Source organism: Leguminivora glycinivorella, chromosome 2 (genome assembly GCF_023078275.1).
Source record: "Leguminivora glycinivorella isolate SPB_JAAS2020 chromosome 2, LegGlyc_1.1, whole genome shotgun sequence".
NCBI lineage: Eukaryota > Metazoa > Arthropoda > Insecta > Lepidoptera > Tortricidae > Leguminivora > Leguminivora glycinivorella.
This window is the reverse complement of record NC_062972.1, coordinates 7,797,994-7,818,532: the sequence shown is the minus strand read 5'-3', so window position 1 is coordinate 7,818,532 and position 20,539 is coordinate 7,797,994. Positions and strand designations below refer to the sequence as shown.

General features: G+C 36.2%; 2 protein-coding genes across 7 annotated transcripts in view; one reads left to right on the top strand and one right to left on the bottom strand.

Annotated features, from left to right (window-relative positions):
• The window catches only part of LOC125236104 (homeotic protein antennapedia), a 253,715-nt gene that overhangs the window by 190,746 nt on the left and 42,430 nt on the right, over window positions 1-20,539 (top strand). Inside the window, exon 1 of one of the 6 annotated variants that reach the window (XM_048142811.1) lies at window positions 13,852-14,514. The exons of the other annotated variants lie outside the window; for them this stretch is intronic. The gene's annotated coding sequence lies outside the window, so the exon portion shown is untranslated. Of the gene's footprint in view, window positions 1-13,851; window positions 14,515-20,539 lie in introns of those variants that run through there. 6 annotated transcript variants of the gene reach the window in all.
• On the bottom strand, window positions 2,709-3,689 carry LOC125235453. The gene has a single exon (XM_048142026.1). It carries the CDS (start codon window positions 3,687-3,689, stop codon window positions 2,709-2,711), a length of 981 nt encoding a protein of 326 aa, XP_047997983.1.

The window sequence follows — 20,539 nt, the reverse complement described above, 5'->3', positions numbered from 1 at the left end:
TATATATTTTGACAAGATTAGTTTTATATGTTCTTCCATAGCTGTTGAGTCCATATCGTATTATTGATTCAGCTAAGGCTAGATATAACATTCGCAAGGTGTTGTAGGGTATCTTATGTCTCAAAATTGTTAGCCTTCCTAGTATAGATCTAAGTTTATTGCATACGTATTCAATATGCGGTTTCCAATTGAATCTACAGTCAATTAATAGTCCAATGTACATATGTTCTTTTACAAAATCTATAGTAGGGCAGTCGCAGTTTAAGTGTTGTTTGTGTAGACAAGTGTGTGTATGTGCCTTAATAACTGGAACGTATGTAAGTTTGTTATGTGAAGAATGTATGTGCATTGCTTTCGTTTTGTTTGCATTAAGTATTAGGCCAACGTCGTGTGACCATTTGCAAATTGTGTCAAATATATCTTGGATTTTATGTGAAGCTGCCTTTAGATCCCTGTCCGCAACCACTATGCATGTGTCATCGGCAAACTGATATAGGTATTGTTCCCCGACAGTATTACACATGTCATTGACATATAGGATATATTCAGTCGGGCCGATTATTGAACCCTGGGCGGTACCTTTTGAAGTTTTTATCATGTCACTGTAAGAGTTTCCTAGCCTAACCGTAGTAAACCTATTATTGTGGTAGCTTCTAAACCATTTTAAAAGTGGACCTTGGATTCCGTTCTGTTCAAGTTTTTCATATAACGTATTGTACAATAAAGTTTCAAAGGCTTTGCTAAAATCAATAAAAATAACTAATATATGTCTCTGTTCATTTAAATGCCCATTTATTTCGTCGCAGAATTGCCCCAATAGTTGAAGAGTACTTTTGTTTCTTTGAAATCCAAATTGCTTATTGTTAATAATATTGTTTTGCTGTAAAAATAAATTAATTTTGTCGCCTACATAACGCTCAACTATTTTGTCAATGCACGAAAGTATTGTGATGGGTCTATAGTTATTGTAATCAGTTTTGGAACCCTTTTTATGCACCGGCCGAATAGTACCTATTTTTAGAATATCTGGGTACGTGCAAGAGTTTAAGGACGTATTAATTAAGTGTGTGATTAGAGGCGTGATTTCATTTGCAACATATCTCAGATCTTTTGCACGTACTCCGTCATAACCCGGGCTCTTGTTTTTGTTAAGCTGCTTTATGATTTTATTAGTCACGTCATTTGTTATATTTCCTAATCTCAATACTACATCCGGTTTGTTGCAGTATGTAGATTCGGTTAGGATTGGTGTGTAGCACTTTTGTGTTATTGAATCTAAGTTACGCTGAAATTCTTTACCAAAGTTACAAGCCAGTGATTTTTCTTGGCACTTAAAAGCACTTAGGACCGTCTCTTCTATTGATTTACTAATATTTCCACATAGCTCGTTGACTATACCCCATATAGCTCTAGTATTTTTAAAATTAGCCTTTATTTTATTTGAATAAAATCTGTTTTTAATCTTATTTATATATTTATTAGTAGTGTTCCGGTATTTATTATATATTATTCTATTATTTAAATTATTTGTGTCCTTTTTCCAAATTTTAAAAAGTTCATTTCGCCTATTAATCATATATTTAATTTTACTATTTACCCATTCACATGATTTTCTTACATACCCGCACTTTGATTTGACCACTATTTCGCATTCTTTATAAATACGTTGAAATGTACTAACAATAAAATCTACCACCTGGTCAGGGCACTCATAAGCGAGTCCCGCACTCCAATCAACAGATTTAATAAGTGATAACACGCGTCTGTTGTCTATAACTGTGTGCGTGCGCCGCTCCTGCCGCGATGAAGTACCGGCAGGCGCATGCGGCGGACACACACACGCGCATCCTATTATGTAATGATCAGCTGGTGCGGTATGCACTACACAGGTTTGTGCCTGGTTCCCAACTATGCAACGCACAAACACGTGATCTATGCAGGAACTACACATATAATTACCTTTCTTTTCGACCCGTGTATATTGTGTAATACCACACACCAATCCTAACTCACTCATTAAGTTTAAGTAGTGGTTACATATATTATTATTTAATTTTAAATTGATGTTAATGTCACCTGTATATAGTAACTCAGTTTTTTTATCGAACCTGCCCAATACAGTATGCAATTCCTGCACAAAACTAGCCTTATCGGTGTCTGGTGGCCTATATACCGCACATATGTTTATTTTATGGTTCGGGTTTGTATATAGGCAGCCAACTATTGTTTCAAAGTAATGGGTCTGTGTTTGATGTTGTTCAAAATGATATTTGTTATGCACATACAAGATTATACCACCACCCCTTTGTTTACATCTAAATTTGGAATACATAGTGTAGTTAGGAATGCTATACAAGGACAGACATTCAGTGTGAATATTCACTTCTGTTAAAACTAAAACATCAATACTGCGTTTACTGTTACTTATTATATATTCAAGTTGCGCGAAATTTAAAATCAGGGATCGTATGTTAACGTGAAGAAATATAACTAAGTTTTGATGAGGTGTAAGTGAGTCAATGTACTCATTCCAAGTGTTGTAATTACTTTCGTTAATAATTAGGTCATCAGGCATCATTTAGGTATTGTGTTGTTATTTTACTAGCTAAATGTATATGAGTAACAACAAAAGATATCAATGACTACAACCGTTAAGAACGAAAAACGAAAAGAATAAATGATAAGAATCACATACCATAGGTGTTTCATTATTTCACTTTAAGAAGTTTCTCGATGTCCTGCTCTGACTTTATGGTCTGGATCTTGGCTTGTTCGTTCTTTCTTACCAGTACATTGCCTCCTTTACACCACACAAATTTAAACAGTTCATCTTTTTTTAGCTCGCTTTTTGCTTTCCATAACAGAAATGCCGTAGCTGGAGTGAGTGCCTCGCGCAGGAAGATCCTCGTGTCCTCTGGATGCCCTATGTCCAGGCCGGTGATGGTTCTGCCCTTGGCAACTGAGAGCCATTGGTCTCGCTGGCCCGGCTTCAAGGTCACGACGATGGACGAACCGACGCGTTGTTGTGCAGCCGGCGCTCGACGTTCTTTTCTGTATGCACTCATGACGTCATCGCTGTTTACTTCAATTGCTTGGGCCACTTTTTTGGCTATTTCTGTGGTGTTTTCGTTCTCCTTCTTTTCTACTCCGCAAATTTCAATTTTACAGTCCATCTGCGTTTGTTCAATATGGTTTAATTTTTGCTCCATAGAATTGTATTTGAGTTGTATGTTTGTATATTTGTTTTGCAGGTCCTTGTTTTGGTTTTCAATATTTTTCATCTTTGTTTCATACTCTCCGAGTCTTTGTTGGAAATCATCAATTTTATCGGAATAGAATGCGAGGGTACGTTCCATTTCATCTTTGATCGCTTTGCGAACATCGTTGCGCAACTGCCTCAGGAATTCCTCACTAAGTTGACAATCTTTTACCACTACGACAGGCTCGGTATCCGTGTTGTCGTCATCCTCAGGATCGGGAAGGATTGCAGATATCCGTTTGTTCCTGTGCTGCGGGTTGCACGCTTTGCATTTCCATTCTACCGCCTCCGTGCCGCATAATGCGTTAAGCTGTTCGGTGGTTATCGGTATACACGAAGCATGCATCCACTTTCCACATTTCCCACACTGTAGTCCAGGTAATTTCTTCGTGACGTTTTTGCCACATTTAGAGTGCGAACATTTAACCATCTTAAAAACCAAACCGGTACAAATATTTCGCTCCGATTATATTATTACTTGCGCGCAGGGAATAATCGATGCGTACGCCGCGAATGCGTGGACCGAACTGATTACTAAGCGTTTTACGATTTCTTAATTTAGAATTTACATTTCCTTAAATACAACCGTTCTGTGACATCACATCCTGATGTAAAGCAACATATGAAATCTAAGAACTAGAGCAACAGATATCAAACCTCGTTTCGTAAGTTCATGTCGCAAACATCAGCCTGGAAATTTAATCATTAAGCTTTTTTGTAAATAGACTGATCTCCAGTCTGAGATGCATATTCAACACACCAAAGCTTTTTCGTAAATAAAGTCTAAGACTTAAACATAAAAATATTGTTTGTTTTATTTTTGCTTGTTGCTCATTTTTTTTTAAAGAATCTATGAGACTTTCGAGGCCAGGGTTTTTCAAACCTTTTATGTTTTATTTATATGAGATGCATATTCAAGTCTGAGATGCATATTCAACACACTAAAAACTTAAAAAAACCCAGAAATCTATTTCATAGACACAGGAGTAACAAATTATAATGGCAGTCGCGTGAAACGAAAGTTATTGAGTGCCAAGTGGGGTGAGAGCGCGGAACAGTTGCGCTGACGGCTTGCCAGGGATCACTGCTGGGATCGCACTACACCGCATTCCCACAGGTTGCTAGCTCATCCAAATCTTGGACAAACCAACAACACTCGACCTTGAGACCCTTGACAAATATGTGATATCAGAGAGCGACCTTATACCAGTGCGTGTAATATTCCGACTTTCTTGTTTAAATGGAATGAACGCTGGTATCGTGGTACAAATTCCCAACCGCTGATACCATCACTCTTCTTGCCGAATTTCGAAAAGAAAAAACAAATGAGACTCGCAAAACTGCGTAGGTGCGAGAGTTGATACGTATCGATGCTTTGGTCGCTATTATTTTTATTTTTGTAAGTTAAATTGTGAAAATGCCTACTATTTATGTATCGTACATAACTTAAAATTAATAATATTGTTATTATTTAGACTTTTGAAATAAATATGTAATACTTATAACTGTTTTTTGGCTACATATGAAAGCTTGATAAATTACGAGTACACACACACAAACAGTTTTAGAACACTGGACAATTACAACTCCTGGCTCTATTGATCGATCGCTTCGCTTATGAGTCGTTATTATTATAATCAAGACGTACGCGTTTCAATATAAACAAATCACCAGCGCTCGTGTGTCTTGCAACAAATTAGTATCGATAAAGTTTGGCGTCCATCACTAGCTTCGCTACAAACGGGAGGAGCTAGCTGAGTGTAAGATAAAACTCAAGAGTAGCTCAAAAAGTTACGACGGGAAACTTTTGCATAGAAGTACACCTTTTGCTAGTTGTAGTTGTACTTATGGATAATGGGTAGGTCCTCACAATACATTTTAGACTAGAGGCACTTTTAAAATTCTTGTTATTGATTGGTTAAAATTATGTTAATGTAATCTATGAACAATTTATTAAACTTCGTTGAGAATTCATCTCGCAGTGCATAAAACTTCCAGCATATTTATAAAATTTCATCTATTTGTTGATATCATTACGTAGACATAAAGGAACTTTCAGTTTACTTTTAATACTCTTATACGAACTGACGAACAATATTGGCCCTGAGTTAACTCCTTGATCAACACATCTAAAAAACATTGAGTAAGACGTTAGAAAATTCCGATAAATTCCGGTATAGGTATATCAATATCAACCATAATCATCCTTATACTTTAAAATCTACAGCACTTTTTTAGACAAACACTAGTGTGTAATTTCTTTCCTGTTAAACATACCAAAAGGCTTCGCTAAATTCTAGTGTGTAAGAAGCAAAATTCGGGGGTGAATATGGAAACTTCTTGTTTAGCATCCTTGAAGCAAGTTGAAAAGTCTTTTTTATATGAATATCCAAATGATATCGATAAAGATGCCGTCACTAACACTCTGTTGCCAACAGGAGCCAGCGGTGCCAAGTATGGCGGGCGCGCTAATGTAGCGGCGGTGCGCGCGCATCTTTTTATTGTCACCGGCGCAGTCGCCATTAGTTGATCTATGTGCTCGCCACACGCCGTGGCTGTTAAATGTTTTGTCTTGGCTTGTAGAACATTTTTATACGAAACTGTTTGCACAGTTTATAGGAACGTTTGGATGTCTGCGACGCCGAATCACTGCCGCAATTTTTGTGTTTGCTTTTTTCTCCAGTCATTTTATCAAAGACATGGACAGGTACAGTTGATGTAATATAAAAACCCGATTCGAAAGTTCCTCGAAATATCGGCTCAGTTTATATTTCGTCACCATAGAATAGCGGCAATGATGATGAAGTGACAACCGAACACAACCTAAAACCGTCCTATAATGAAACGGTTAACGGATATTATCTTATCTAGGTAACTAATTGAAACCAATATGTTCAATATAAACATTATTAATTTAAAAAACTATAGAAATATTAGTAACTTCAGTGTTACTTACGTTATGATACTAGAAACCCGTATTTGTAGTTTGAAATGGTTTTAACTTACATTTCCTTCATGCAGCCAATGTCATGGAGTGTACGCCATAAATCTTATCAAAGCTTGTACATACACAACTTGTGCAAGGACCCTAATCAAAATTATTTCTTACTTTATTTTGCTTCGCGTCGCCGTACCCCGTGTTCTCTTACTTTTCAGTCTGTCGTGTCATTTCTTGAATCACGATCGAAGTTAACATTCTGAAAGCTGATTGGCGGTTGCTGTTCCATATGTATACGAAGTGCTCTTGTATAGAATGCTCCACATTCTCGGGATTTGCCGTAAAAAGGTGTGACTGGACGAAGAACTTGCCAGATACCTGAAAAATAATAAGTTGTGACTTGGATATAACATTTTAAATTTTTATATGACATCAATTTGATAGATATTAAATAAAGTATTTATGACTATTTGTTAAAATAATAAAAAATATCACAGTGAAATTAGTTTGCCAATTTTAATTCAAATGAAAAATTGATGCTACCACCTAAGGCATAGTTTTAGGTACGAGTATTGATTTCCAATATTTCAATTCACGCAAACCCATATTTCTTAAACTCAGCTGGAGAAAGCGTTTCAAATCAGATCCGAATCATGATCTGTTAACATCAACACATAGGCACGAGAGTCTATATCGTATCCAAGAATACCCTTTTCACACGTTCTTATCACACTTTCAAACTTTCTTGAAGTTTCATCTTTCCATAAACAGCGTAAAGTCGTGTTTTGCAAATAGATAGTATCTTAAGATATGATGATGCTAAATATATCGTTCAGTATGTGTAAGGGAAGGGCCGTCATGTTTTATTTATTCGCGTTGGACCCGTAATAGAGTCGTGCCGTGAGAGCGGCGCGTTTTTTGCCCACCGTACGCGTATTGAGACGTCTCTGGATGCTGATGTCTTGTTGCCTGTCTAACTATACCTCGTGCGACATGACGGCGACATTGAATTTTCCTTGTTTACAACAAAAAAACTCGAAAAAACTCCAGGGCTGTCACATCCACTGATAAAATCCTATTACAAAATTTGATATCACGATAAAAAGTTTTAACGTATTTAGAAGAGCATTTTTCATCACGAGACCTTCGAACCAGACAGCTGCAGGAGGATATTAAAAATCCATTCATCACACTGACAGCAAAAAATAAAAATTCAGATTCACACCCGAACACGGCGACTGCGAAATCTGGAGAGACGAGGAGGTATTTCCATCCGACCCCCTCCCGACCCCGGGGCGGCCGCCTCCCTTTTGACAGGAAATGATTGTCTAATATTAGCTTTGTTATAAGGTTCCTCTTTAGGGATTTGGGCGCGATTTCTTAGAATGTTTCGCTGCGATCCGATCTGATATAGGTTCTCATTTATTTTATATCCTTTCCGATTGGCCGTTTCGGTGAGTCACTGTCGGCTATTCTCGACGTGAAATTAAAAACAAGATTAGTTTTCGCTAGCGTCGCAAAATTTTCTCTAACATTTTCTCACGCGTGACATTTTAAAATTAGAGATCGATAAATTTTAGAGGAATTTCGGGTCAACGGCCGAAGAAAGCCGCCATAGATTATAGCAACAAAAGTCTAGGTGGTTGGTGTTTTGTATGGAATTTTTGTGTCTAATTCTGGCCGATTTTCGTCAAACGTTTATGAATAGATTGTCCTACGCAGTATTCCGGAACACGAGCTAACTGTGGGCTCGACTGACAGATTTGTGCGTTACAGGCGTAGGTTACACGGGCGCGGAAGACGTATTTTTTACGTCGGTTGATAGATGAATTTTAGTAGCGTTCCCAGCGTTGTAGGGGGACATTCTTTTTAAATTAAAATCATGTTGGTTACAGATGTTTATACGAGTATCAGTGTCTATGTTTGGTTTGGTTCTTCTTTGTCAGTTAGATGAAATCGATGATATTATATATTTGTGAATTATTCTGCAACATATATATTTTAAAACACATTATGATGAGATTTGAGAATTGGATTTTGGCGCATAAAATGGTAGAATTGAATAACTTAACCGTCCGTTTCTATCAGCATACAATATCAGCCGCTGAAAATTCAGATAAATTAAAGCGCCGAAACAGAATTAAATTACCAATAACCGAATGGCACCGCAAAATATTTTTGTCGGCACGGCAATAATGTGGATCTCGCATATTGCGATCAGCGAGTAGATAGCAGAAATAATGGGGTTCAAAAATGAAATTAATTCCAGGTTGATGATTTCAAATTGAAAAGTCACATCGGCTGGCGCTATAACTCATGAACTGAAACGTGTCCGGGCCTGCGTCCGACGCAGGGTTGCCGCCATGATTTATTTATTTCCTCCAGGGATTTTGCTAAGCAATCGCGCTTAAGTTTTCCGAGAATTGGACCTATGAGTAGTGTTTCGTTTAAAACCCTGTTTAAAGCTACGTGACCTGTGAACTCCTAGCCTTCACCTGATGGTTCAACAAGCGAGTAGATTGCGAGTGCTGAGCATGCTCGTGGCCTCACGTTGTCTTAATTTATGTAAATGTTTAATTTCTGTTAGTAACAATCTATGTCGCTTTATAAGGTTAAGTTTAAGTCTTAGTATAAGTTTGTTAATTAGTTCCGATCACAATGCTGTCCCTAAAACTACTGCCATACCTCCTAGTGGGAATTGTGTTAGGATGTAGGCTATAATTTTTATAACTTGTCTGTAGATATTATTGGTCTGTATCTGTTTTTTTCCCCAATAAAGAAAAAATAAAAAAAATAAAATAAAATGTAATTAAGTTACATGTATTAAAAGGGTTGTCTTTGTTAACAATTTTTGCTATTGTGACTGTTGATTATTTACTAGTAATCCGCCCCTAAACATTCAGAAAAACCAGGATTAGCAATTCAAAAAATACATTCCACTCTTTGTGTAAAGAATGAAATTAAAAAACCTAATGACGGTTTTTTCTTTAAAACCCGCGCATAATTAAAAAGTTTTGAATTATGAGGCCTATTCAGATGAAAAACGCAAATATTTGCGTTTGGCAACCCTAGGGCGCTCATTGTCGCAGTCCTTTGTCGGAGGTCTCTTCCGCTTCACCACTCGCGATATCGGAGAGTGAATGTTACATTATGTATATGTATGTTAAACGTAGATAGGCACGACCTTTGTGAACTGATTCATAAGTATTATTAAAAATATCTTTAGGTACTTATATAACTGTAAGTATTATCAATACATTATTTATACTTCTAACTTTACCTACTCTATGATTTATGTCACACTTCTACAAATACTTATGTATACATGTAAAAAAAGTAGAAATGAAAAACTGATAATATCGATCGTCTCTTTCAAAACGGGATGATCCTACGATTTTTTTTTTATTTACACTTTTTTGCCGGGCCTATACCTATCGTTTGGTTGTCTACATGTTTCAGATACATCTCAAAGCCCAATATTCATTGAAACAGCATATTGTATAAAATTCCCAAGATTATCATTGTCTAAAAACGTTTTCGTTTTCTATTATTATAAATTATTTGAAAAGAGAATTCCTCCTAAAATATTCCGCTGCTCGAAAAAGAATTTTCGTAAGAATCCACGCTGGCTTTTAATGCAAACGTTTTTGAAGCATATTCCGTTATATTCCCACGCGGTCAAACTTGAATATGATAATATTTTGTATCATAAACGATATAATGACGTTGATGAAACTAAACTTCTATAATACATTCTACGAGTATTCACATTATTTTATTACCTACATACATTGTCATCCATCCATGACTCATTCATTAAAATGACACTAAATTGTTCCACGAAGATTTTTTACAGTATTATGATGTTATACATAAAACAAATTAAGCTATTTATATTCCACTATTTTTCTCATGACTTAGAGGTTACGTCGCGATTCGAACTTTAAGATAATTTTCTATTAGCTCTAAATACGATATTAATCAACCGATCCATATTATCGCATCGAGACAACCATGTCAGTGTTAAAAATGATGTTATTCAAACTAAAAAGTTGTTTTAGTGACATATCCTGATCCATATTCTATCCAGAGCTCATCCATTTGGAGACCAACATTCGAATAGGGCCGTTAGGGTTCGTGCACACTAGGTGTTGCGTCAGTTAAGCAGGGTTTCCCTCGGAGTCGACAGAAAGTGAGTTTTTGTACTTATGGTAATGCTTCGGCGGCAGTTCATGTTTAATGCAGCCGCTTGTCATGAACATTTGTCGGTTGCACTATTTCAACTACCTTCACAATTACAAATACAAATGCAGTTTGATAAACTTAGAATTTTTCTAAGACATTTTTTAAAACTACATATCTTTTTTCTCATAGACTTCTACCTATTTCTGTTTTTACGCATGCAAACCAAGATGTCGAATGTAATTTGATTGAGATAAAGATAAACGGTTTTTGCTGTATTTTTCCCAAAAGCTTCCGTTTCGTCGGCATCTTTAATTAAAAATGGAGGTTCATAATAAGTTCCGTGACTTTGAGAAATAGGATGGCCACGTCCTTGTTACATGTTAATCCAACTAATTATTACGAGTTAATTATAAAAAGCGATATAAATCATCCACAAGCCTAAGCCATGTAAAGCCTCGCGGCTTTCAGGCAAATACATTGACTTAGTGTCGTCTTTATCTAACTTAGGGGATTTATAATGTGTTAGACAGAGAAAACTGTCTGTGGGCACATTCACGAAAAGTGAGGCCGTAATTTGCCTGCACGAAAATTTGATAATAAATCATAATAGTTTAGACAGATAAGAGGTAAAAAAATAAACCAATTTGGAAAGTGAATTGTATAGGCACGGCGCGCCCGCCGCGGCCTGTTATTAGAGCAATTATGTTATTATGTTAGCCATATCTAATCCGAAAAACTAAATTGGAGTCGGCCGCTGCCGGCGAATGCCCGATAGCTTCAATCATTGACTTGTGGGTCGCACGAAATTCGTTGCGGAAGCAATAAGAAACACGAAAATTTCGACCGAAATAGTCACAAATTATACATAGTTAGAACGGGCAAATTTCTATCGATCGATAAAAAAACGGACGCGTTTTCGAGACCCTATTCGCCACGGTTCATAGTTGGGTACAAATTAAAAAGGGTGCTCTGTTGCAGTACATATTTCAAAGTTCACATTTCATAAACAACCCCGCTTTGCCCTTTGATGTCCCTCACTTAACTCATATTTCATTCAATATGACCATAATTGAAGCGGTGCCTCGGGCCACGATTCAATGAAACTCTTATTTCTCCGTTGATAAAGTTCAGTATAAAACAAGTGGTTATCCACCGATAAGAACACATCATAATATGTGCGATTGCCTCTTTCACAATTTGTATCTTTACCATTCCCACTTTGGTGGCGAAACAGGTTTTCCTTGTGTAAGTTACGGACGTTTTGTGTTTTCATTTCAAAGCGCGTCGGTCCTTTGTGATATCCAAATATCAAATATGAATACCAAATAAGGGTTGGGACAAAAGAAAAACTGACAACTTTTTAATTTATGCGCGAACCAGTACATGAAAACGTAATAATAGGACGTGTTGGTAAATATATTAATGTAATAACTCTCCGAGGGCGTTTTGGAGTTGGCTGTTTCTAAAATTTCACGGTAGATACATCATTCTGCTGTGGAAAATTGGTAACATCTTCATTAAAGTCGAGTGGTTTTGAGAGCTTTATTTGTTTGACAATAGTGGAGTACTGAAAGCTGATGAGCTCCGTTGATTTCGTTTAGACCGGCTTCTCTCCAGACCAGACAGATGACCGCGAGAGTGTCGTATCGTTCGATAATGACATATAATCTCGCGGCGACCTCCTCATAAACAGATGTGCGCGTTCGTACGTTGAATTGTTTATACCCCGTTATCATCTAGTACCTGTTTATTTTTCAATAATTTGAACATGAGTCTAAGACGATAAAGACATACAATTAATTTTTATTGATTCCGTCACCCCGTGTTTACAAAATTCTTTGCAATTTTATCATTTTAATTAATGTGTTTTCTCTGATAACGCACTATGGCTGTTTATATTTTTTTCAATAATTTATTACTTTTGCTATCTCTATGCAATTAATCACTGCATTAAAAGTGCATATTTGGGTTCAGAGTAATTAATTACTTTGTCGTTGGATAAATAGTCTATTGAGAACAATAAATAATAATTGATTTGCCTAATTTATTTGTTGTAGGTAGATGTAGGAAGCGATGACATGTTTGGAACAGACGAAGATTTCCACTACAATTTTATCCAAAGAAGAAGTATGAGTTTGTGAATATAAGTCTTAAATATAGCTTCAATATGGTATTTAACGAGTAAAGCAGATTTTGCGTACATATGCAGACCTACTAACATTCATTGAGAGATAATAGCGAGCCCAATGCCAACGGATGAAGTGAACTTGGCAATATAAAAAGATTCCTCATTCTATTGCACTGACCCACTTATCAGCTGGACTCTTGACCCTGATATCGCCACATGAGCTAAGCTGATACTGCGGGTTAAAGATATAAAGGCAATGACTTTTTGAAAACATTTTTCCTGGACTCCTGATAGTGCATAATGAATGGCATTGTACTGTCATATCTCCTATTCCGATTCAAGAAAAAAATATTAAAACAGTTTCTTTTTATGGTTATGTTCGTTAATAAATAAATGTAAATTAAGTTAAGTATCGAAAGCAGTATATTGATTACTAACGACGTTGTCATTTGTTTCAGGTAAGAATACCGCACGTCGCGGAGCGAAGCGCGGAATCCGCGGAAATGGAATTCCAAATTCAAATTGCGAATCGTTCGTGTGTGTGTGTGAAGTGATCGTTTGTTTTGTCACGTGCTCGCCACGCGATTAACGGTTCAATCGCGATTAACATAAAGTCGTACTTCAATTTCGCGCGGCCCCCACGTCCCGAGTCAGTTCGAAGTTCGAATAAGCACTGCAACAGTGTGTGTAAGTAAGCGACAGCTGAAAATCAAAGGGAAGTTTTGTGACTCCTTTTTTTTTGTTTTCATCCTGATATTCCTGATCGATGGTGGTAAATATATGTATGTTGACTTGATGAGATGCGTAAATAATAATATCACATTAATAAATGTTTACCCGCTATCGGTATGAATCACACAATATCTTGTAAAATTTAATCGGTATTTTTTTCTTACCTCTAACTTTACCAGTTTTATTATCTTAAGTCGTAAAATTATAAGTACTCAATAATTAGTGATATTTATATCTTAATTGCAATGTTCACAAATGAAATGTTGAATAAGAAATCATTCGTCCGATTTGCATCGCAGAAACGACGGATCTCCGTAGCGTTTCCCGCCCATCCGTAGCTTACATTGCATTCACACGCATTCGGCTAATCTCTCATGTGATCGCCACATAGGCGCGTGTAGTCGCGTATAACCAGCCATTTTGTAAAACCGATACACACTACGCTCCCTTTTGCAGTTAGGCATCATTTCGTCTGGCCGCGTTAAAAGCACGCTGCATGTTCGCACTCCCACCCGCCCCTACACAGACGCGAGCCGTGTATGATTCATGAGTGTGGATGTGTGCGTACGTTCGCGGTCCGCTGGAGCCTGTCAGTGTGTTGGTGTCCATGGCTGCACGTGCACGTGTGCATGTGTGCGAGTCCACTCATGGCAGCGGACTATGACGGCCCGTAGATTTGACAGCTAGCTCAATGCGGGTTCAGACGTTCATTATACATCGGCCGTAATTTTCGTGAAATAATTGACGGCGACAAAGTCGGTTGTCCCCGCGAATTTGCAGTGTTTTGTTTTGACGATATTTTCGCGCGCAAACTTTGTTTTTGATTAGCTCGGATTTCGTGTTTACCGACTGCCGAGTGACATGTGGAAGATCGTTCCATTTAAAGAAGTTGTCTATTATGTTGCCAATTGGGTGTTTCGTGCTAGAGATTAGTTCGCGGGGCGGTATGACTGAAATATCGCCCATTTCCCATTTCCAACTAGAAAGAATAATTTATGCGAACACTGAAAAACATAAAAACTTTACTCTCTAATGAGATACCGGAAGACAATAAACTAAATCAATTATGTCAAAAAAGAGGTGATATATTTAAACTTTTAAAGCATTTATCTATATATAAAAGTTAACGATGTGTAGTTGATATTGGATATTTTCGGAGCAAACTGTGCCTATTTAGTGGATGAGTGACAAGATTAATAGTGATTCGTTATTTACTTTGGAAATGTGTATTGGTTTTGTAATTCGGAATCCAGTTGGATATCACGTGAATTGGTGAGTGTTTACAAAATTATAAACTACGTTATTTATGTGATGGTTTTCAACTCTACAAACACTAACCAATATGTTTATTTACGACAATTTATATTGAATTAATTAATTTTATACATAACTACAAATTAATGGACTTCTTTATTTAAGTAGAGCTCTGGGTAGAGCAGGTCGTCACATACTAAGTAACTCTAACAAAGTTTTAATTCAGATTGTAAACCATAATAGACAACCTTTTTTTATAACTCTATGTGCTCTACATAATTTCGCAGAACTCCAAAACCTTCCCACGAAACCTTTTTTTGTATCATCTATTTATCTGTCAAACGCGTCGACAGTAAAAAACTAAAATGAAAAATATTCGAACGGAAATATAAAAATGCAAATGTAACTAAACAGCTGTGTTCGAATTATAAAAACTAAGGTGCACACGTCAAAGAGATAAATAGAGACATTTAACACGAATCAGCATATTTTGTATTGGACATTAAGCAGGTTGGTCATTAATCAAAATGGAGTCGACGAAAGCGGAGATGGATTAAGTTGTTGCGGGGCCGAGGGTCCGCCCTGGTAACTCCGAAAGAGACCGCCTTCGCCCATTTTTTGTCTACGTCGTTAGATACCATTTTGTTGCGATTCGACACGGATCTGATGCGATGCGATAAGTACTTAAGGCAAATCGAAAAATAATTGTTAGTAGGTACTTTCTAGGAGTTGCATCGATCGTCGTTTTTCTTTTATTTATTCGGAACGTTCTGCCCTTTAAGCTTTAAGTGATAAGTACTTAAGGCAAATCGAAAAATAATTGCTAGTACTTTTCAAGAGTAGCATCGATCTGCGATTTTATTTTATTTTTAATTCAAATTTGGAACGAACCCTTTAAGTGAGCGATAGGTCGATGAGATCATGTGAAATGACAGTCAAAAAACTGGATCAAAAATATGCAGTGTGTTTTGTTATATCTGACTACTTATACTCTGAAGGATGAATCTGTGAGAAATACCTATTTGAACAATTTAACTACGGGTGCTATGCTCGCTCTGATTGCGACTAAAATAATCTGCTGGTTTTATACATACTTTTTTCGCTATTTCGGGGTTTGCACCATAGTCAAATACGTTAATAAAAAATATAAAATATAAGGTACTTATGTAGTTTCTTGTATTGACCCTATGTAGAGCCAAAAGTATAATCAGTTATGACTAAATCGTCCTATATGTATATACCCGCCCGTGTGGTGACGGGTTAAGAATTTCACCACCCCATTTCTTCCCGTGGGTGTCGTAGAAGTCGACTGTGGGATACGGGTTAAATTGTGGCGTAGGCGAGAGGCTGGCAACCTGTCACTGCAATATCACAATTTTCGTTTTCTTTCAACCCCTTTTTGCCAAGAGTGGCACTGAAACTTGAGTGGTTCATCTGCTCTGCTTACCCCTTTATGGGATACAGGCGTGATTGTATGTGTGTGTGTATGTGTATGTATATATCGAGCTTTTTTATTTTTATTTTAGGTACCTGTATAAGATTAAGTGATAGATGATTATAAAGTTCATTTGATCAAACCATTTTTTTTAAATCAAATTTATATAAAGCTGGTTTATTTTCTAGACTAATTGAAATAATTCAAAAACGTATGCACTGTAAATGAATAGCAGACCCATTAGTATATCGTTATACCGTGAGTTTCATACACAGCAGGCGGTCGACATATTTATACCTATTCCACTCATAACTTTAGCTAGAAAAGTTCCCATTATTATTCACCTTGGTTAAATTTACATATACATAAAAACTTGTTTAGTAATGTTAATAAGTAATTCTATTTCATTTACTTCTTATTCTCTTTTTAAACCTGTTTTTTTATATAAAAAAATATTTTTTTTTACGTTTATAAAAAAAATTGCTACTCGTATCTAATCATAATTTAAAACACGCAGTGGGTGTTACTGCAAACGTATACTATATGTATGTACAGAGTAATTAATAAACACGTATTTCAAATTACTAGTTATAAAACACCCAATACGGCCCTGTTGATTATAATTAGCCGTTGTAAAAAAATACCTAACAAGCTTTTCCTTATAAGGACAATTATTTGCGACAAGGTCACTTTTGGCCTGCATTCCATGATCTTCAAGTCAAGATTTTTACTAAGTTGACTTAGTTGACCAAAGTCCTATTTTTTTCCTTGAAAATACAACGAAGTCCCTCGTAGATACTATAGGTAAGTCTTTGCTAGAAAACTAAAAAGATTCTTTATAGAAAATTGTTCATAATAAAATAAATATCAGAAGAGATTACCGATATAGATAGGTTGCCGATAGTGCCTTCAAGTAATGGTACAAAATATAACACGATACATTTCAGAATATTTGAGACCCACTTAAAGTAGTGTATATATAACAAAGGCGAAAAATTGAGTGTTTTATCTGATCAACATTTGAATTTTAAAAATTATGACTCAATAATAAATATTAGCTAATGTACGCCATTATTGTTGTCATTGACGTTGTCTGTCACACTTTAGACTTAACAGTTAAAACATTACCTCTTAGAAAAAGCTCAATGAAAAAATCAAAATGAAAAAAAGTCGCCGAAGATCAGTCAGTATAAGGAGAATAGCCTACGGTTTAATTATTCGCCTTTATAATACTAAATAACGGTATCAATGTTAAATAACCTTTAAAATTATTAAAAACCTAAAAATAACATGTAAATTTAACCCAACAATTAGTATTAATTGAAGTAAATAAATCTCGAGATAGCTACGATGTGGCTAAATTAATCAATTATACAAGAATGTATAATTAACATATTTTAATTGTGCCAATTTGAGAGCAAATTATGAATTGCTGCCGAATATAAAACTGTAGGTAATTGGCGAACAAAAAACGCCGGTTGTAGAAACACGTCCGAAGATAAGATTCCTTGTTTAAAATTAACCGGTTATATTTTAGAACTTTTTTTTTTGCTTAAATAATTACTATATTCGTAGACTGTGGAAGATTTTATACTGCATTTGTAGAGCGGTTAATAAAAATTAAAACAATTGAATATAGTTTTAGAGTGAAACAAAATTGTAACATTAATACTTATGTCCCTCGTTATTGTTGATGCCTAATTTAATGTTGAGAATTGTGTTGTCAACATGTTTCGGTATGTTATTGTGTGTATAAGTTATTTTAATTCTGAGTAATTATTTCGTTACATCTGAAGGTTTATTTTCATTCGAGTTAGTTACGGTTTTTAACAAAACCATCAAGACATTCCTTAATTAGTCACCCTTTTTAAAATTGATCCGAATACATGGTCATGAAATTTTTAGAACGAGATAAAGATAGTGGCTATTATTATAACGGTCCCTTTCACCGCTATCTACTGCTGACCATCTGATGAACTGTTTTTAAAGCGAATACATGTAAGTACAAGAGTTGCTCAGTGGAGATATTCGGTGATGTGATAATACTCCGTGACCGAGTGCACGACTTTCTAGGAGTAGCGTTCGGACGGCGTTTTTCTTTCTTTTATTCAAATTTGGAACGGTCTGCCCTTTAAGTATGGTAATAAAGCGAGCGGTTTGTTGGCGATCTGAGCCACGCGATAGATCGATGAAAGCTACTTAGATAAAAATAATTGTTACGACTTACGGCCATTCATTGAATCATTTACAAGTTGTAGCTTTTAAAAACATTTGTTATACAAACGATGTTAATCACACAAGCTTCTTGCTATTAATAGGTAGCTGAATATATTAGAACTGCGTAAGTACTTGAGACGTAGGAAAAAAGTGTCAGGAAAAAGTAAATAACGTAGGAAAATAGTCACGTTTCATAGTATCCGTCTTCCTAATATAATGTTTCCTTATATTTTGGTACTTTAATGTAACTATACATATGTATAGGTGTTACCGAGTCATATTGGCTAGGCGGGTTCAACCAATTTTGGTAGAATATTATAAAATCTTTATACTAGTTTACATGTTCGACACAGCATGTACAACTCGTAATATTCAATTGAATGCCTACTTGTCTATTAACCGAACAAAATCCTACATCTGCATCCACTATATAATAATAAATATAATGTCTTGGATGTCGCTTTTTGTGGGGGCCCATCTTGTGGGGACGAGTCACCGTCTGCCGGAAATAAAATTGGATACCGTTTTATTAGGCAGGCGTCCGGTTTTTTATCCATAGCCCAGTATTTAGTCCATCACTTTCATCAAAATAGACCAGTTCATTTTAGATTCCATTAACTCTCAAATAGTCCTTACACCCTGGCGGGTGTTGCCTCTGCGTGTGTCCCATGATACGGGCAAGGGCAACATCCGCTCGGTGTACCCCTTACATTTCATTAAAGTGTCGAAAGGGCCTCTACGTGTTGGCTTCGGCCCCGCGCACGCCTCCCAAAGGTCCGGAATACCATTGTTCCGTGATGGGAAAGACAAAAAAAAATATAATAAATAAATATTGGGGACACCTTACACGGATCAACTTAGCCCCAAACTAAGCAAAGCTTGTACTATGGGTGCTAAGCGACGATATGCATACTTAAATAGATAAATACATACTTAAATACATAGAAAACATCCATGACTCAGGAACAAATATCTGTGTTCATCACACAAATAAATGCCCTTACCGGGATTCGAACCCAGGGCCGCGGCTCAGCAGGCAGGGTCACTACCGACTGAGCCAGACCGGTCGTCAATTTGAACAAACGGTCGTCAATATGACGACACCTTTCAACTAATTAATACTTTTCTGTTCCCACAATCAAGTAAATTGCCTAAAAAACACCATCCAATTCGTCACGAGTATTGTCATAACCTCTCAACGCTTTTAAACGTCACCATGGACGCCCACCTCGGCAACTTTAATTTAATATCATTTGTTCTTGTCTGCTCCCACAGACTAAACTGGTATCTCATTAAATATTTTAATTAACTTTCCAGTCATGTCATATGTCAAAAGTAGAAATATGTCCCACTGGAGGCTGAAATATGTGAAGAATAATAGAATAGCAACTGTTTTTTGATGTCACTATCCGTTATTTCTTGTTACAACATTTTTCCCGATTGAGAGCACTGTACAGCGTTTTCACATTATCCGATATCGGATGTAGGAAGGTTTTCAAAGGCAGAGATGTCAAAGTTGGTGGCTCTACATCCGATGTCGTATCGGACAATATGAAAACGTTCTCCAGCAGGACATTCGGAAAACACAGTTTAGCCTTTGTTAAGTTTTGATACGTTACTCAACGATACTTCAAGAAATAATGCTTTCATTGTATGGAGAAAGTAAACAGCACCCAAAACTGTTTCTCACTAGAAACAAAAGTTACATACATTTTGGTACCTACAGTATTTTAAAAAGTTAAATAACTAATAGTTAGGTACCTAGTAGAGCCAGACCATATATTTAAAAAAAACTTTTTATTCAAACATAACGTTACAAATCATAAGAGAATGGGTAAGTCTTATACAGAGTGGGGCCTGTAACAAAGGCGAAGAATTGAACTGTAGGCTATTCTCCTTATACTGATCAACATTTGTTCAGTGACTTTTAAAAATTATGAAGTCTTTTAATTTTTAATTTTTCATACAAAATAAATATTAGCTTCAATGTACGCCATTATTGTTGTCATTGACGTTGTCTGTCACACTTTAGACTTAACAGAATTCGCAATACATTACCTCTTAGAAAAAGCTTTCAAGGGTGATAAAAATCAAAATACAAGTTATTTTTAAAAGTCGCCGAACAAATGTTGATCAGTATAAGGAGAATAGCCTAGAGTTCTATTCTTCGCCTCTGTTACAGGCCCCACTCTGTATTGGTTAGAATTTTTGGTTTCCTTAAAATACCTTATAATTTCAATTAAATAAGTATGCTTTCAAGCTCATAATAATAATAGAAAGACCACCTTCGACCTCTTGTGGGTGGCCGAAAGATAATAATGATCGACATTCAAATTAAGCGAAATGTTCAGATTTGTTAGTCAAATGTTTTAACAAAACGACCAAATGTTA

What these genes read in the sequence shown, in the direction of transcription:
- LOC125235453 (XM_048142026.1), bottom strand. Translation starts at nt 3,689, where the DNA reads ATGGTTAAATGTTCGCACTCTAAATGTGGCAAAAACGTCACGAAGAAA.